Source organism: Artemia franciscana, chromosome 11 (assembly GCF_032884065.1).
Source record: "Artemia franciscana chromosome 11, ASM3288406v1, whole genome shotgun sequence".
In the NCBI taxonomy this organism is placed as follows: Eukaryota; Metazoa; Arthropoda; class Branchiopoda; order Anostraca; family Artemiidae; genus Artemia; species Artemia franciscana.
In genome coordinates, this window is record NC_088873.1 from 18387125 (window position 1) to 18407160 (window position 20036).

Consider the following 20036-nt stretch of genomic DNA (forward strand, 5'->3'; position numbering starts at 1 on the left):
TTTCGTTAAGATCCTATGACTTTTAGGGGGTGTTACCCCCTATTTTCCAAAATAAGGCAAATTTTCTCAGGCTCGTAACTTTTGATGACAAAGACTAAATTCGATGAAACTTATATATTTAAAATCAGCATAAAAATCCGATTCTTTTGATATATCTTTTAGCATCGAAATTCCGTTTTTTAGAGTTTCGTTTACTATTGAGCTGGGTCGCTCCTTACTACAGTTCGTTACCACGAACTGTTTGATCGGTTGTTCTGCGAATGTCATGTGGCTTTTTGGCTGTTTTTGCTAGGTGCCGTACAATCCTGTACTGGGTATACTACCATTCTAGCGTATGTTTGTTTTACTAAATATTGTGCTTTTTCTTTAAGTTTGTTTTGATTTTTTGTTGCGTCTTCGCGCTGGCAAAATGCGTACATTTGCCACAACGGTCAGTTCCTGAAGTGCCCTAATTTACGTGCTACACAGCGATATTCGGTGCTACAGTAAAAAGAAAAAAAACGCTTTTTATCTCTTTAACTTTTTATCTCTTTTTAATGTAAAGGAATAAAAAAAATATGATAACGTGATCAGAGCACTGAATGGGGAAATGTACGCGCACATACATGTCCTGTATTTAAATGCATTTAGATTATTACCATGTATAAAAAATGTTCTGACACACAGAACATTTGGATATGAGACACATCATGTGATTGCATTAATTTGAGTTTTACTGCTGATGATGAACACTGTATATATGTTCGAAATATCCAGTTAAATAATTTTATATCTATTCACTGTCAATAAAAAGGTTTCATCCCTATTTTGAACGGTTTTACTTTCGTCATGGACAGGCAGTGTGGTCTTCGAAGTTATCTATGTGATTGCAATATGTATGTCTGTAATGTAATTATGCATTATACATGTCTGTAATTACACGTTTTTAACGCAATATTTTTTTAAAAATGGTAACCTGGGCATATTTTGCTCGAAAATGGCGTTGTCGGTACATTTTTCACTTTTATGGTCCAGGTATCTGCACCAGGTATCTGGTGCATCATATCGTATTGCACCAAGTATCTGGTAAAACTGGTGCGTAGCAATGGTTACTGAGCTTTCCAAAAATATTGGTTTAAGTCATTAACAATCAATCAATTCATGACAAAAACACTTCAACATAGTCTTCCCCAAGGCTATATGGCCAGATAAATAAAAATTAAGCAAACAAATAAAAAAAATTCAACATAATACACTTCCAGCTATAAGATACTCAAAACTATAGAAGCAAATAATTTAAAAAAAATCCACCAAGGAAAACAGAACTTTAAGCAAAATAAAAGCAAAAACAATTTTCAAGACGAGGAAAAGGACCATACAATATAGACATATTAATAATAAGGAAGAAGTTACAACAGATGTAAGTTTTCACCAACAGAGAGAAAGTTTATATTTTATTTATGTGAAAGCTTCGATTAAGACCGAAAAATTTAATTTGAAGATCAGTTGATTTGTATGTAGGCTATATCAACACATTTATATTCATGTCACACTTTTTAAGTCATAACGAGAGAAGGAAAATTAGTCCTTTTCAATCAAATATAATTTGTTTGAGTTTACTTCTTTTAAACTTAAAAGAAAAAAAACAGTTGTGCAAAGGTGAATCTAGCGCAAATCTTGGCGGGGGTGGGGGAATGTGACTAGGGCGTCAATAATTGACCAAATTAACCGGTTTATTAAAAAAAGAAAAATGGGAAGAGGGCGCCATAAAAATTTGGCTCTATAAAGGGTGTTGTATTCAAACAATATTTTTCATTAGTATAAAATAAGCCTAGAGACAAAATTTCAAGGCGTAAACTTAAATATTGGCAATTTTGATACAGACAAAATTTAAACATTATGAGGGGCATCAGGATCTTAGAAATGCCTAGGTGGAGTACGGTCCAAAATCGGATGGGAACCACTGGTACACCACTTCGTTTGTAATGTCGAATCGTGAATATCGTGATTTTTTTTAGCTTTTTTTAGTACTTCCCTAGTAAACTTTTCCTTTTACAATTGTTTGAAAATGAAAAAAATGAGATAAATATCAAATAGTAAAATTTCTCCTTGGAGTCCCTGGGCAGTATTTGTTGACCCTCGTGCCTTAGTGCGCATATTATGTAGCCTCATTTCAAGGAACTGTCTCATACTTCACACACCTACTAGAAATTGTTTTCTAAAGCTGTTTCTTTTGGTTCCCGTGACCTTGTTGGCGCGAGCTATTGTATTTACCTCGTGATTCTATTATTTATTTGAGAGAGAATATTTGGTTTTACACTAGTATAAACAAAAATAAAAATTGCGTCACATCTGAAACAATCTGTTTAACTAAATATGTTATTCTTTTCTTTTCGTATTATTCGCAATGAAATTTATCTATTTAGATAATTATTTACATACTTAGAACATCTCTAATTCACGAAATATTCCTTAACACTCCTCCCATTTAAACGACATCTGTACACCTGCACGTGTAAGTCTGTTCTCCCTACGTTGGTGACGTTACCGAGCAAGAGCTTTAAACCAAGCAAGTCAAGTCAAACAGTCCGTGGTAACGATCTGTAGTAAGGAGTGATCCGGCATATTTGTAACCGAAACTCTAAAAAAACGGAATTTTGATACCTATAGATACATCAAAAGAATTTAATTTTTATGCTGATTTTGAATATATAAGTTACATAAAGTTTAGTCTTACCTATCAAAATTACGAGCCAGATAAAATTTACCCTATTTTTGAAAAAGGGGGACACGCCCACTAAAAGTCGTGGAATATTAAAGAAAATCACCCCATCATAGTCAGCGTATCAGAGAACCCTAATATAGAGGTTTCAAGTTCCTATCTGCAAAAATGTGGAATTTGTATTTTTGCCAGAAGAAAAATCACTGATGCGTGTTTATTTTTTTGTTATTTTTTTCCCAGGGGTGATTGTACCGACCCAGTGGCCCTAGAATGTCGCGACAGGGTTCATTCTAAAGGAAAATAAAAGTTCTAGTAGCCCTTTTTAAGCCCTTTTTAAGTGATCAAAAAATTGGTGGACAACTAGGCCCCCTCCCACGCTCATTTTTCCCCAAAGTCTTTGAGATTGCCTTTTGTTCAGCATAGTCGAAAAATCAAATAACTATGTCTTTGAGGATGACCTAATCCTCCACAGTCTCCGGCGGAAGGGCTGCAAGCTATGAACTTTGCCCCTTGTTTACATATAGTATTGGCTATTGGGAAGTATACAGACGTTTTCAGGGAGGATTTTTCTGGTGTTGTGGAGGGTTCAGGGGGAGGGGTTACGTGGAAGGATCTTTCTATGGAGGAATTTATCATGGTGAAGAGAATTTCCATGAATAGGCCGATGGATATTCTGGCATTAAAAAAAGAAAAAAGAAAAATTGAATAAAAAAAATTCAGCTGAAAGTAGGGAGCAACATTAAAACTTAAAACGAACAAAAATTATTACGCATATGAGGGGGTTTGTACCTTCTTCAATATCTCACCCTTTACGCAAAAGTATTTTTAGTAATTTCAAAAGAGTCATTTATTTTAATTAAACGGCCTTGCGTTTCAGGGGTCATTCTTAGAGAATTGGAACGAAATTTGAACTGTAGTGTAAAGAGCGAGGTATTGAAGAGGGGGTGAACCCCCTCATATGCGTAATAACAATATACGAATATAGAAGTTCGTTTTGTAAGTTTATTTGTAGTTACGTTATTTATTACTAATAAAATAGTTCTTAAATAAAATTAAAATTTCTAGTGGTCATTTAGGTAACCAAAAATAAAGGGCGACTAAGCCCCTTCTTCCACCGCTTTTTTCTCAAAATCGTCCGATCAAAACTTTGAGAAAGCCATTTAGCCAAAATAAGTAAAATTAATTTGCAAATTTTGTTTTAATTATTCATTTACGGTGAGCCAAAATCAAAACCTGCATTAATTAAAAAGCGCTCAGAAATTAAGTAAATAACAAGTTTTTTCACTGAAAGTATGGAGCGACATTAAAACTTAAAACGAACAGAAATTATTCGTATACGAAAGGGCTGTCCCCTCCTCAACGCTCCGCTCTTTACGCTAAAGTTTGACTTTTTCTCACAACTTTACTTTTTAAAACAATAAAAAATCTTTAGCGTAAAGAGCGGGGCGTTGAGGAGGGGATAGCCCCTTTCATATACGAAATAATTTCTGTTCGTTTTAAGTTTTAATGTCCTCCTCAACACCCCGTTCTGTACGCTAAAGTTTGACTCTTTCTCACCTACTTTTTAATACAATAAAAAACTTTGGCGTAAAGAGCGAGACGTTGAAGAGGGGACAGCCCCTTTCATATACGGAATAATTTCTGTACGTTTTAAGGTTTAATATCACTCTTTACTTTCAGTTAAAAAAGACTTGTTCTTTTATTCAAGTGAAAGAAGTTCCCAAATCTTCGACATCGAATGAGTTACAGACGGCGTTCATAAAGTTCGTAAAGTCGTTCGCAAAGTTAGTAAAGTTGCTTCTTTAACCTTCCATAAACCTTTACGTGAACAAGCATTTAAAGTTATACTTTCGTTACCTTTTTCGTAAAGTTCACAAAGTTGACCAATAGGGAAAGAGTTCCAGATCAAAACTTTTAAACTGATTTGGAAATGTGGAACAAGGAAACTGAAGATACGCTGATTTCAAGTGTAGTAGACATCAGTGGTTTAGAGTTTAGTTTCAATATTTTGCACTAAATATCTAGGGTGCTAGGGGACTGAATTCTTGCCAGGATTTTTGGCTCCACTGCCAACTTCACAAAAAAAATAGGAAAAACCAGGGAATCTTGATATGCTTGATCCTGAAAACATAATATGTAACAAGTCCTAATGCCTTATTAAACTATACTCACACCCAAAGCTCCTTATTTCTTCAAGACCTTATCTCCGAAATATGAAATGCTTTAGAAATTTGAATAGTTTGCTGCTCAAAACGCACGTAAAGTACAAGGATCATATGAGCGGTGAAAACTTTACGGAAACACACTCTGTGAACGACTTTACGAACGCCGTCTGAGCAGCCCTTTACTCGCTAGGCTTAACGTTTTCTTCATTTATATATAGTAGATGCAATATGACGAGTAAGAATGTATGACACGAAAATGTTCAGTGGATGTGCAATAAATATAAAAATGCACGCTAGAAATCGAGGCTGGTAGTAGCTAAATGTTGCTGGCTAGTGGTTTTTAGCACCTAATTAACTCGCGGCTTTTAACAAAGTATGAATTACGCTGTTTATTCACTTTATAAATCAGTAATTTCATCAAGTAAATATTTTGTAAAAGCTTGTAGTCATAACTGAGCCTGAGGCCCAGTTTCTATTGCCAACTTACAGTAAAAAGGCACGATCATAAATAGAGAGGCGTTGGGATTGTCTCGGGGATTTCTCCGCTGGGAAGAGGAGAATTTTCTGTGGGAAATGTCCTCCATGGGAGAATTTCTCGGGAAAAATTCTCAATGGGGGAATTTTTCCGCCGGAACAACTTTCCGTGGGGGGAGGCAAGGCTTCAATACATGATAGGTCAAGGAAGACAATCATGGAATGTCAGTTAGTGGCGTTAATTTACGGAAATGTATGGAGTAAAGGTGGCAAATTTATTTTTCTACATCTAAAGAAGGGGCAGTTGATTTTGGCTGGGATGCCTCGCCTTTCCAGACTGGTTACCCCATATTAATTTGCTAAGGGTATGCATGAGTATTTGGAGGTGTGAATTTAAAGGTTGCCTACATCCTAACTACAATGCTACAATTTTAGGGTATGCTTCACGGACAAGACCGATTCGTCTCTTCTAGTCAAATCTAAAACATTTAATGATAAAAAAAAATGAGTTAAGGGCCAATAAACACAATAAAAAGAAAAATGTATCAATATGAGTTATTTTACCAGTTTGTCCCTACATGTGTTTTGGTAAATCAACGAAATTACTCTCTTCCCCCCCCCACCAAAATAAATTCACATGTTCATGTCTGACCCTCGACCCTAAGAACCTTCTACCCATGTCACCATTAGATTTATTTATATACAAAAAAAGTAATTTCATAAAAGTGACCCTCCCTGATATCTCAAGATTTTTATAATTTTCATTGCAATTCCTATGACTGTCCTGTTTTATATACTTTTGGTATGCCTTCTTCGAAGTCCTACTCCCCCCACCAAAAAAATATTATTCTGTTCCAAGTAGTCCTATATGACTAAAGAAAATGATCCATATACAAATTTGTACTCGTATATAAGTTGCTATATGGTTTAAGACATAATCAAATGTTGTTCAACCAGTTGCAAAAGAAAAGGGAAAGTTTTTCCTCGTTTCTTTATAAAGAGGTCAACTGGTTCTTAAATTCAAATAGTCTGCAGATGATTTTTATACAGTTATGCTCGTTTGTAAGCTAATTTGAGTTATGTCGTGGACTTAAAGAGGAATAAATAGAATCAGTCCTGTACTGCCCCTTCCTCGCCTTAAACAACATAAAGATTGGACACAGACTAAGACTCAACTCTGCCTTTATAGAAATTCCAGAGAATGCTTGAACAAAGATTGTTCTATAAAGGAATAAGACTGTATCACGTCGATATCTATTCCTTGTTTCCTCTGGTGTTCCGAAATGGCATCCCCATATCTCAATTAAAAGCTCTAACTTAAGCGAATGGACAACCCCCACTAACTTCAGACAGGTATCATCAGACCTCTAGAAGACATCTAACATCAGACCTCTAGAAGACGAATCATTTATTAATTTGAAAACAGAGTAATAACAGAATGGCAGAGCAATAACAAAAAGGAGGAAATGAATTGCAAATGAAGTACTTCAAATACATCACAACTTAAATTACTGTGTCAGTACCGATATCCAAATGAAAAATGGGAATTATCCATAGAAACTTGCTTTTCCACGTCAGCAATGGGGTCACCGAAATTAAAATTTCTTACCAGATAAGAATTACGAGTCTCATGGCCGGAAACGCAAGATATCTCATGAACCGAAAGAAAAGTGAGTGAAGCATCGACTTATCTGAATTTGTAAATAACCAGAGGCAACGCTATAGGGTTGCCAATAGTAAAGGCAATACGGCTCCAACGTTTTATTACTCATTTAGTATTATTTTTCTCCCAAAGGTACTTCATATAGAGGGGGATCGGCGTATAAACTTCAAAGGGGCTCATTCGATTGGAAATCGAGAGTTCTAGTGCCCTATTTAAGAGTCAAAAGTGATCGGAGGGCTACTAGCCCCCCTACGCCGTTTTTTTACCGAATAGATCCGATAAAAATTTGAGGTAGCCATTTTGTTAAAAATAGTTGAAAGATCATATAATAAACTCCTGGGCGACATAACCCCCGAGGGCTCAGAGGCAAGCGTTATAACTTATGCCCTGGGGGCAAATATGGTTCTTATAGAAGGAACGCCTGTATAAATTTCACAGAGGGCCCATTTGATTGGAAATTAGAAGTTCTAGTTCACTTTTTGAGAGTCAATAGAAATCGGAGGGCACTAAGCCCAACTCTTTGGTCTTAGTAAACCCAACTCTTCAACTAGCCCACGCTCTTTTCCCCTAAATGCATCAGATAAAAATTTTTGAGATAGCCATTTTTCTAAAAATGATTCAAAGATCAGATAACAAAAATCTGATGTCGAACAACCACCCAGGGCCCGGAGACAGGCGTTATAATTTATGCCCTGGGGGCATATAAGGTTCTTATGGAAGGGAAGCTCGTATAAACTTCGGAGAGGGCTCACTTGATTGGGAATCGGAAGTTATAGTTGACTTTTCAGAGTCAAAAGTGATCGGTGGGCAGCTAGTCTGAACCCCGCCGCTGTTTTTGCTCAAATGCATCTGATACAAATTTAGAGATAGAATTTTGTTTAAAAATAGTTCAAGTCATATAACAAAACTCCATTGTCAACACAGCCCCCACACCCAGGGCAGGCGTTGTAAGTTATGCCCTGGGGGCATATATGGTTCTTATGGAAAGGATGCCCGTATAAACTTTAGAGAGGGCTCATTTGATTAAAAATTGAAAGTCCTAGTTCACTGTTTAAGATTCAAGATAGATCCGAGGGCAACTAGCCCCCCACGCCCCTTTTTCCCCAAATGCATCTGATAAAAAATTTTATACAGCCATTTTGTTTAAAATAGATCAAAGGTCAGATAACTAAAACTCCGGTGTCGACAAAACCCCCTAGGGCCCGGGGGCAGGCGTTGTAAGTTATGTTCTGGGGCATACATGGTTCTTATGGAAGGGATGCCCGTATAAACTTTTGAGAGGGTTCATTTGATTGGAAATCGAAAGTTCTAGTTCACTGTTTAAGATTCAAGAGAGATCCCAGGGCAACTAGCCATCTCCCCACGCCCCTTTTTCCCAAATGCATCTGACGAAAATTTTTAGATAGCCATTTTGTTAAAAATACTTCAAAGGTCAGATAACAAAAGCTCCGGTGTCGACTCACCCTCCCCCAAGGCCCGGGGGCAGGCGTTTCAAGTTGTCCCCTGAGGCATATATGGTTCTTATTGAAAGGGATGCTCGTATATACTTCAAAGAGGGCAAACTTGTTTGAAAGCAAAAGTTTTTGTTCACTTTTTAAGAGTCAAAAGAGACCGGAGGGCAACTAGCCTCCCACACGCCCTTTTCCTCAAATGCATCAGATAAAAATTTTAAGATAGTTATTTTGTTAAAAATAGTTAAAAGGCCTGATAACAAAAACTCGGGTGTCGATACCCCCCCCCACCCCAGGTCCTGGGGGTAGTCGTTGTAAGTTATGCACTGGGGGCATATATGGTTCTTATGGAAGGGATGCTCGTATAAACGTCAGAGAGGGCTCATATTACTGGAAATTTAAAGTTCTAGTTCACTTTTTAATAGTCAAAAGAGATCCAAGGGCAACTAGCCCCCCACGTCCTTTACGCACTACGCTCTGATAAAGTATGATTTATCAGAGGCATGTAATCACTTTGCCTATAGCAAAGGCCATAAGTCTTCAATGTTTATTATTATCAATTTGACAAACATTGCATAAAAAGAAGTTTTCTAAGAAAAGTTAAGAGCCATATTGAAGTCAGGACGAACATAAACCAATTCCTATTATAGTTAAAACTAAAAAAAAAATCAGCAATTACTTTTATAGAATAAACGAAACCCCAAACGAACAGAAACTAAAATTAACTATCTTACAAACATAAAGATAACAGGTGCAAACATACATGAATGAATAAATCTTATATAGTTTTTTATTATTCCCCCCCCCAGAGCTACTTCATATGCAAGGAATGGTGTTACAAACTTCGGAGGTCTCATTCAATTGGAAATAATAATTTCTAGTGCCCTTTTTAAGAGTCAAATGTAATTGGAGGGGACCAAGCTTTTTGTGTAGTCAATAAAGCTATATATATATATATATATATATATATATATATATATATATATATATATATATATATATATATATATATATATATATATATATATATATATATATATATATATATATATATATATATATATATATATATATATATATATATATATTGCTATTGAAGCATAAATGAAGCCCAAAATGAACAGAAATTAAATAAACAATCAATGCAAAGAAACATACAATAGATACTAATATAAATGAATAAATAAATCTTAAAACGAGTGAAACTTAAATTGAATATGCAAATTAAGCTTGAAACGAACAAAAATCACTACAAACAAGAGTTAGGGTATCGCCTTCTTCTCTCACTGTAAAAGTGTAAATCCTACTGCGTCATTGGCGCTTTACTGAAAACGAATTATATTACCAATATTTTCTTTTGTAGTTAATATTGAAAATAAAAATTACAAGTGCAAGTAAAATTTTAAACTGATGAGCTTTCAGCACTTAACATAATTTTATGCATAGAATATTCAACTTTTAGACTTTTACAGGGAGAGAAGGAGGCGATACCCAAACTCAATAGCAAAATACTTTTTTTTTGTTTTAAGCTGGATTTGCATATTCAATTTAAGCATTACTCGCTTTAATATATATTTATTCATTTATATCATTACTTGTTGTATGTTTTTTTGTCATGATTGCTTATTTAATTTCTGTTCGTTTCGGGTTTCATTTATTCTTTAATAGTAATTCTTTAAATAGTAACCAAACGTGTATGCACGTTTTTTGTTTGTTTGTTTTTTCAAGAGGAACCGTGTCAAACCAGTGACCTTAAAACATAAGGAACGAGCGGTATTGATGAATTATACCGCCAGCATTCAAGTACTTCATTAAAGTAAAACCTAAGTATAACCGGTTTCTTTCGTTAGCTTCTTTCAGCTTATCGTGTGATAAGACAAGTGACAGAATAGATGGGAAATATTAATTTGGACTATATACTTGCACATTAGGGGTGGGAGGCGTAAAGTATTTGGATAGTGTGAAGTTAGAAAACAGTTCTTACATCATATATGAAGAATAATTGTGCTTAACACATTTTGCATGCAGACCCGCAATACTTTATCCCCCCCCCAATGTACAAATATATAGCCCAAATTTGTTTCTGAAATCATATTTTGTGATATTTCATTAAGATTGAGCGTTAGAGAAACAGGTTCTATTTAAATGAACCACTTGAGTGTTGGTGGTATAATACATAAGTACCGAATGAGCATGTTCAAACAGAATTTTAAGCTCGTATGGTATATTGTCAAAAGTACGAAATTCTCCCATTTTGTGATGCGAAAAAAAAACAATTTTAGCCCACATAGAGACCATGGGCGCAAAGAGACAGGGGGAGCAACTACCCTCTCCCAACCAAAGTTTACCCCCATCCATCTCCAATCCCTGTTTGCGCCCCCTCCCTCCAGCTGAAATTTAGCTTCTTCAAAAATCTTGTCAAAACTTAAATAAGTGCAATTCAAGCATCCAAAGAAACAGGTTAGTTTTCTTCAATATATCTTTGCCTTTATAGTACTATTTGGCTCATTTTTCATATGTCACTGTCATTTTCACTTGATTTGGGAAAATTGATTCCAACTTTCTCCCTACCCAGTATTTTGAGAAATTATGCCACTGATAAAGACACAATTCCATCAAACGGAAATCCCAAGATATCCAATACCAATAGGCTAAAAAGTACTTAAATAGCCTCCCACTTTCAGAGCATTATTCTGCGTGGTAACTTATCTGTCTCAAGATAAACACAGAAGGTGTTCTAGGTGCTAAGGAGGTGGAAGTTCCGTTAACGGGATTAATTTGAAAGACTTTTCCTACGAAATTAGTTTTTTTTTAAGAAAAGTAAGAGTTACATTAAACCAAAAATGCACAGAAATGAAGTCAAATAATATTCCAAGCGTGAAACTATCGAAAAATAACCATCAATAAATAAACGAAACCCAAAACGAAAGGGGATTACAATAGATAACCGAGTTCAACTCAAAACGAGTAGAAACTAAGATGCGTGGGACTGATTTACTTCTCCCATGTCTTCTGAAGACCAGAACATAATTTATACTTACTGAAAATGTCCCTTATTTCGAGATGAATGTTCTTATTTCTCATAATATCGAAAAACAAAACATTTTAACCAAAATTATGGAACAAAACAACAAATAAATGTGAATTATACAATTTAATATACATTTTATTCCTTAAAGTCTTAACAATTTTGGAATTACTAAAGTTAAAAAACTGAAAACATTTCAAATGTATTTTGTCTTCAGTTCCTGAGATATAACTGAGATATGGACTTTTAATAGCCAGCGTCCACATAGTGTGTTTCAATTTAGTTCACTATTCTCTTCAAAATTCACCTAAAGTTTCCCTGTAAAACCCTTAGCTTTAATAGTGCTAGTAGTAGTCGTCGTAGTAGTAGTTGTAATAGCCGTAGTAGTAACGTTAGTAGTTGTAGAAGTATGCACACTTTACATTTTGTCAAGTTCAACATCCCCCTTAACATATTCAGAAAATTTTAAATTAATTTGCCTTTTGTCCAAGAGCCGTCACAACACACCCTACAAGTTTCAACTTCACACACAAGGTCAAAAATATTGCTAAACGAATCAACGCCTCTCTCTTTACGCTGAAGTTTGACTCTTTCTCACAGCTCTAATTTTTAATACAATAAAAAAAATTAGCCTAAAGAGCGAGGCGTTGAGAAGGGGACAGTTCTCCTTTCTTTCAGTTAAAAAAAAGTTACCTTCAGTTTTTGTAATTTAATTTCTTGATTTCTTTTAAATTAATGCAAGTTTTGGTTTTGGCTTTCCGTACATGAATAATTAAAACCTCAAGCAAAACCTTGTCAATACCTCGCTCTTTACGCTAAAGTTCAAATTTTGTTCCAATTCTTTAAAAATGACCGCTGAATCACAAAGAGTTTAATTAGAATAAACAGCTCTTATGGAAGTACTAAAAAACCTTAGCGTAAAGAACGAAGTATTGACGAGGGGGCGAGCCCCCTCATATACGTAATTTCTATTCGTTTTGAATTTTAATGTTGTTCCTTACTTTCAGTTGAAAAAACTTGTTTTTTTTATATTTAATTTCTGATTGTTTTTTAAATGATGCTGGAATACGGAAAATTCCCTCCCCCCACAAGAAATCCCTCCATGGAAAATCCTCCCACATAACCTTCCCCCTCTGACCCCGGACCCCACCAGAAAAATTCCGCCCTGAAATTGTCTGTATGCTTCCCAATAACCAATAATATATGTAAACAATGGTCAGAGTTCACAACTTGCAGCCCTTCCTCCGGGAGCTGGAGGACTAATTCATCTTCAAAGACATAACTAATATATTTTTCGACTATGCTGAACAAAATGGCTATCTAGGCAAAATCCTAGTTACCCCCCAATTTTTTTATCACTTTAAAAGGGCACTAGAACTTTCAATTTTCGTTCGACCGAGCCATCTCGCGATATTTTAGGGCCACTGGGTCGATACAATTAACCCGTGGGAAAAGACAAAAACAAATAAACGCGCATTCGTTATCTTTCTTCTGGCAAAAAAAAAATGCACAATTCCATATTTTTGCAGATAGGAGCATGAAGCCTATACAGCAGGGTTCTCTGATACGTTGGATCTAATGGTGTGATTTTCATTAAAATGCCATGACTTTGAAGAAGTGTTTCCTCCTTTCTTCGAAAATAAATCAAATATTCTCAGGCTCATAACTTTTGATGTGTAAAACTAAATTTGATGAAACTTATATGTTTAAAATCAACATAAAAATCCATTTTTTAATGTATCTATTGGTATAAAATTCTGTTTTTAGAGTTTCGGTTACTATTGAGCCGGGTCGCTCCTTACTTACAGTTCTTTACCAAGAACTATTTGATTTTATTTATTATTTCGTATATGAGGGGCTTCACGCCCTTGTCAATGCCTTGCTTTTTACGCTAAAGTTCGTATTTTGTTCGAAATTTGGAATGACCCTTGAATTAAAAAGGCCGTTTAATTGGAATAAATTTGAAAGTACTAAAAAACTGTAGCGTAAAGAGCGAGGTATTGACGAGGGGGCAAACCACCTCATATACCTAATAATTTTTCTTTGTTTTAAATTTTAATGTTGCTCCTTGGGCCTACTTTCAGTTAAAAAAAAAACTCATTTTTTTTTACTTAATTTCTGATTGTTTTTTAAATAATATTGAGAAGTCCGGTACCCCCTTCATGGAAAAATTGTCTCCCCAATAAAAAAATCCTCCATGGAGAGATCCTCCTGTGTAACCCTACCCTCCAATTTTTCTTATCACTTAAAAAGGGCACTAGAACTTTTAGTTTTCCGTTCGAATGAACCATCTCGCAATATTCTAGTACCACTGGGTCGATAAGATCACCCCCTAAAAAAAGAGTTTTCACAGAAAACTCTCCAGTACAGCTTCTGCGCGCCCATCCCCTCACCACCGTCTTATCCGTTTTTTTTTTGTTGACTATGTGTGTGTATTTGTTTTTCTCTTTTTTTTATTTTTTATATTTATTCTTACTCCACCATATGTACTTTATGTATTGTGTGGGTGAAAAATAAAATTAATTAATTAATATATTCCTCAGCAAGCCCTGAAAATTTCAACTCCACTAAAAAGCCTTTTTGATAACCTGTATATCCATCAAACACAAGGCTGTTTCCAGGGGGTTAGGGAGTTTGACTCCCTCCCCCCCGAAATGTTTGTCCGACTCGTAAAAGCGTAACAGAATTAACATAAACACATTTGTGATGCGTTTTTAAGTTTTTTATAGCCCCCTCCCCCTAAAAAAATCCTTCTATAAACCCCCATCCCAAAAAAAGTCATTTTGTTGCCCTCCCCCACCGAACAAAAACTGAATACGGGTCTTATATCCATAATGGGTTTCAATTTAGTTTTAACACTTCCTAAAATATTCGACTCAATACTCTTGGCGTTAGTAGTAGTTGCAATAGAAGTAGTAGTTGGAATAGTTGTAGTAGTTTTTGGTAGTAGCGTGTACATACTGCCTTTTGGTCCATTAATCTTCCCGTTTAAGCATTCCCTGAAGTTCCAACTTAATACTTTAAGCCATTCCTGAGATATACCTTTTCGACAATCTGCATGCGAAGTACATAGTGTGTTTTAATTAGTTGAAATCTCCTTTCTATATTCTCTCAAGTTTTTATCTTCATACCCGTTTGTCTTAATAGTAACAGTAGTATATTGTCATAATAGGCTAGTAGTGGTAGTAGGAGTGTTGCACTAGTAGTAGTAGTACCAGGTTGGAGTGATAGTAATGTTGTATTAGTAGTAGTAGCGGTAATAGAAGCAGTATTAATAGCAGAAGTAGTATGCACAAGTTGCCTTTTAGCCACTTGAACATCCCCTCATGATACCGTAGAATTTTCAGCTTTCCATGGAATTTTCACGTTCCTACGATATTGTTCATACACCCTTTTTACAATATGTATACACATAGGCTAGTACGTTTTGATTTAGTTCAACTTTCCTCTCAACATTTCCTCAGATTTTCACTTCAATACCATCAGCCTTGGTAGCACTCGCTACAGAAGTTGTACTGGTAAAAGTTTTGACAATAGTTGTAGAATACCGTGCAGTAGTAGCGTGCAAATACTGTCCTTTTGGTCCATTGATCATCTCTCTTATATTTATTTGAAGTTCCAAATTAATACACTCAGTCATTCCTGAGTTATGCCCTTTTGACAACCCGTGAGCATATAGTGTGTTTTGATTTAGTTCAACACTTTAGGGTTTCAAAATGCAATTTGCCTCCGAAGTGATTATTCTACTATGAAACATCATAAAAAAAACCATCGAGTGATGTAGCCTATTCGCTTTGATCATAGCTAAATTATGTTGAAAACTGCGCATTTACCAGAAAAGATAGAATACATGATTTAACGGTAGCCTACTATTTCTATTTTATTAGAATTTGTTTTAATGTTTTCTTCCAAAAAGAAAAAACATTAAAACGACAGAAATGAGATGAAGGCTAGCCTAGACCTAGGCTATTTGAAGTTTTTCATTTGCCTTTTTGGTAAATGTTTACTTTGGTTCCAAGTGCTCTGAAGTACGTATTACTGCATATAGCAAGATTCTAACGATCGCACATTGTTTCTTCGTCATTATTAGAGAAGCCCATCCATTTCTGGTTGACCCTCACCCTCCATGAGGCAAACTAAAAATGCGTAAAGTGGGCTTGCTTACAGGTAACATTACCTATAAAGCGAAGCGTATTAGTCCTTGAGCCCTGGGGGCAGCGGGGCGAGGTCTGTATTCTATATTTCATTGAAGAATTGGTGATCCATCCAGAAAGGGATTGCGGGTTTCAAAAACATTTAGTGGGCTATGCCTAGTAGGCTAGTCACTACATACAGTTTATATAATTTGCCTACTAGAGAGGATAGGGGTAAAGCCCATTCCCGACAAAAATGAATGGTATACTTGGATTTAGAATAAAATTCTGGTGCTAAAGATAGACCTAGGCGTATTTCTTAGCCGTCTCATTAGTGAGTTAATCGAAAAATTTACCACCATTTAGGCCTCCATAGTGTAGAAAAATAGATTAAATTGAAACGAACCTGCTGAATCAACTGTAATTCTTGTAGGGGCGGCATTATTACAGCAATCTGATTTACCAGTCCGAGCTATAATTACCAGAACACAATACACGCAAGCTGAAGACTGAAGATTCCAGTCGGGTAATCTTTTCACGGATGAAAGTTACGCGGTAAGAAATCGCATCCTTAAGGGTAATATGACGACAGTCGAAAGTAGGACACATTCAAAATAAAAGAAATTCTCCTTTTAAATTTCGCCTTAGAGAATGAGCTAGATAACTGTTCAAGGCTTCTTTTTGTTTATGATCAGTGACTAAGTTTTTTTAGAAAAAAAAACGGATGTTCGTGTTATGAGCTCTGACGCATCAAATTTTCCACGGAGACTCTTGTAGATCATAAGCTCTTACAAATGCTGATAATTACTAAACAGTGAAATTTAAAAACACATAGGGAGCTTGCGATTAGGCCTATTCAGATTAATAGTTTTTTTTCCTTTTTAAGATAAGTTCTTAGTTGTTTTTTTTCACGTTAACAAAAACAGACGTATGTTCTACTGGTAGCTTTTTTATAGCTTTGGGACTGAGTAATGTCAATTCATGAAAAATAGGGGGGAGTTTCCTCACAGTCTAGGGAGGACATTTTTTTTTCAATTTTCAAATACAAAAGAAAGGCTATTCAATGGAAATATAGAAAAAACTAGAATTTTTTTTCAAAATTCATCAAATTGGATAAGGTGAAAATTTAAGTTTTCTTTGCGCGTTTTTAGTGTGATTCTTGTATAGCTTTTTTACTACTGCAAAACCCAAGCAGGAAACGTATGTTAACTTTTTTTTTATTGTATATAGTCACAACTATTATTGGACAGTACATGACACCGTACCCTAAGTAAACCATGATTTATTATCATGAAATAATAATTGTACAGGCAAAGAATGTTTGGTGATAATCATCGGAAAATGCTTCGCATTTCCAAAGTTTTTTTTTACAACTGCCAACAGTTTTGATCTCATATCACTATAGGTTATCAAGCAACGCACATGGTTGTTATGCCTCTTTTTTATTGGAGAATGACATTTTCTTTTGTGTGATTCCTATCAAACTTTGGTCGTTTGATGATCTTTGCCACCGTTTAGTTTATAAAATAAGGGTTTAAATAAAATGAATTTTTTTCATTTAAAACAAAACAAAGACGTCGATTTATCATTGCCCTACACCTCAAGGACATAGGCGCTATTTGGGGGGTCAGGGGTGGGCAAATGCCCACCCCAGATTTTCCAGGGGACCCAAGCTTCCACCACAAAGGGCCCTTTGCCGGCCATAATAATCCCTTATGTCCAACATAATCCATTCTGTCCAATTGATTTGAAATTACTGCACGCTTATTAACCAAAGAGCGTAATTACTTGATGACCCTTGGGGTAATTCTGCTATTTGCTATTAATCATTGTAAATTTTGAAAGTAGGTTAGATACATAAAAAATTCTCGAGTTCTGTCAAATGCCCATTTCCTAGATGATTACGTGACAAGAAGTGATTCGGGGGGGGGGCAAGATGGAGCTCATGCCCACCCCAAGATTTGGTCCAAATGGCGCCTCTGCTCAAGAAGACCTGCACGCTGATATGGAACAGAAGTTGCGTCGGTATGAAATTCAAGTGAATTCAGTGTTTCATGGTTGAAAGATATTGTCGCGCCATCAAGCTGTAATAATCTTCCGGCTAGTCAATTCGTAGTCAATACATTCAAGTGGACGTTCCCTTGAGAATTTTTTAGGGGAGAAAGGGCTATCAAACAGTTCGTGGTAACGAACTGTAATAAGGAGCGACCCGGTTCAATAGTAACCGAAACTCTAAAAAATGGAATTTTGATACCAATAGTTACATCAAAAGAATTGCATTTTAATGCTGATTTTAAATATATAAATTTCATGAAGATCAGTTATACCCATCAAAAGTTACGAGCCTGAGAATATTTGCCTCATTTCAGAAAATAGGGGTAAACACCCCCTAAAAGTCATACAATTTTAACGAAAATTACACCATCAGATTCAGCGTATCAGAGAACCTTTTTGTAGAAGTTTCAAGCTCCTATCTACAAAAATGTGGAATTTCGCATTTTTTGCCAGAAGACAGATCACGGATGCATGTTTATTTGTTTTTTTTTGTTTTTTCCCCAGGGGTGATCGTATCGATTGAGTGGTACTATAATGTCGCGAGAGGGCTCATTCTAACGGAAATTAAAAGTTCTAGTGCCCTTAAAAGTTCTAGTAAGAAACAGTAAGTTTCTTACTGTTTTAAAAATAGAGTCAAGAGAAAGAATCAAACTTTAGCGTACAGAGCGAGGCGTTGAGGAGGAAAAGCCCCTTCCATATACGGAGTAATTTCTGTTCGTTTTAAGTTTTAATGTTGCTCATTACTTTCATTTTAAAAAACTTGTTTTTTTATTTAATTAAAAGAAGAAGCAAAGTACTCAGATAGCACACACAAAATTCGTGGTAGTGAAAAATTTCACATTTATATGCCTTTTTAGCCAGTATTTACTGATCTTAAATGATGGACAAGAAATATTGATAACTTAAGTTTATATGTTGCAATTTATTTATGATGCGGTAATGGAAAAGTATAAATAAATATGTGGATGTCTTGCGATATTATGATAAATCACAAGAGGATATGTTGTGATGTTAAGGGGGCCCTAATCCAAAAATCCCTCTTTTCCAGCAATCCTTATTGGACGTCACACGAAAAAATAGAAACTGCCATATTTGGTGGCTTTTAGTCCTTACATAAACAAAAAATAAGAATTTGGCACAAGAGAATATATTGTGATGTTAAGGGGGCCTAAATCCAAAAGCCTGCTTTCCAACAATCCTTATTAGACGTCATATGACCAAATAGAACCTGCCGTAATTGGTGATTTTTAGTCCTTAAGTAAAAAATAAATAAGAATTTAGCACAAGAGAATATGTTGTGGTGTTATGGAGGCCCAAATCCATAAGGCCCTTCTTTCTAGCAATACTTATTAGACGTCGCACGAACAAATAGAACCTGCCGTATTTAATGATTTTTAGTCCTTACATAAACAAAAAATAAGAATTCGGCACAAGAGAATATAGTGTGATGTTAAGGGGGCCCAAATCCAAAAGCCTGCTTTCCAACAATCCTTATTAGACGTCATATGACCAAATAAAACCTGCCGTAATTGGCGATTTTTAGTCCATAAATCAAAAATAAATAAGAATTTAGCACAAGAGAATATGTTGTGATGTTATGGAGGCCCAAAACCAAAATCTCCTGCTTTACAGCAATCCTTATTAGAATTCAGAAGAACAAATAGCACCTGCCGCATTTGGTGATTTTTAGCACTTGAATAAACGAAAAATAAAATATATGTTGTAAAAAAATATGTTGTGATGTTATGGGGGTCCAAATCCAAAATCCCCTGCTTTCCAGCAATCATTAATGGACGTCAAACGAACAAATAGAACCTGTCGTATTTGTTGATTTTTAGCCTTGACGAAAAATAAAAATTTGGCACAAGAGAATATGTTGTGATGTTAAAAGGGCCCAAATCCAATAGCCTCCGCTTTCCAGCAATACTTATTACACGTCACACGAACAAATAAAACCTGTCGTATTTGTTGATTTTTAACCCTGAAATAAACAAAAATAAAAATTTGGCACAAGAGAATATGTTGTGATATTAAAAGGGTTCAAGTCCAATAACCCCTGCATTCCAGCAATACTAATTACACGTCACACGAAAAAATAGAGCCTGCCGTTTTTGGTGGTTTTTAGCCCTTACATAAACGAAAAAAGAGAATTTGGCACAAGATAATATGTTGCGATGTTAAGAGGGCCCAAATCGAAAAGCCCCTGGTTTCCGGCAATACTATTTAGACTTGCAACGAACAAACATAACCTACCGTATTTGATGGTTTTTAGCCATTACACAGACGAAAAATATTTGATTTTTACACATTTCAGCAAGGGGGGGGGGATATCCTGAAACACCTCTTAGGCATGGCCTTGATCTGGA

At 35.5% G+C, this 20036-nt stretch overlaps 1 protein-coding gene across 1 annotated transcript in view; it reads right to left on the bottom strand.

The window, feature by feature from the left end:
* The window catches only part of LOC136032912 (la-related protein 6-like), a 43262-nt gene extending 27033 nt beyond the window's left edge, over positions 1-16229 (bottom strand). The window contains exon 1 of the mRNA XM_065713363.1: positions 16022-16229. Coding sequence (XP_065569435.1) covers positions 16022-16057 — 36 coding nt within the window. The 5' untranslated portion in view covers positions 16058-16229. The remainder of the gene's footprint in view (positions 1-16021) is intronic.
* Between the last annotated feature and the right edge of the window lie 3807 nt (positions 16230-20036).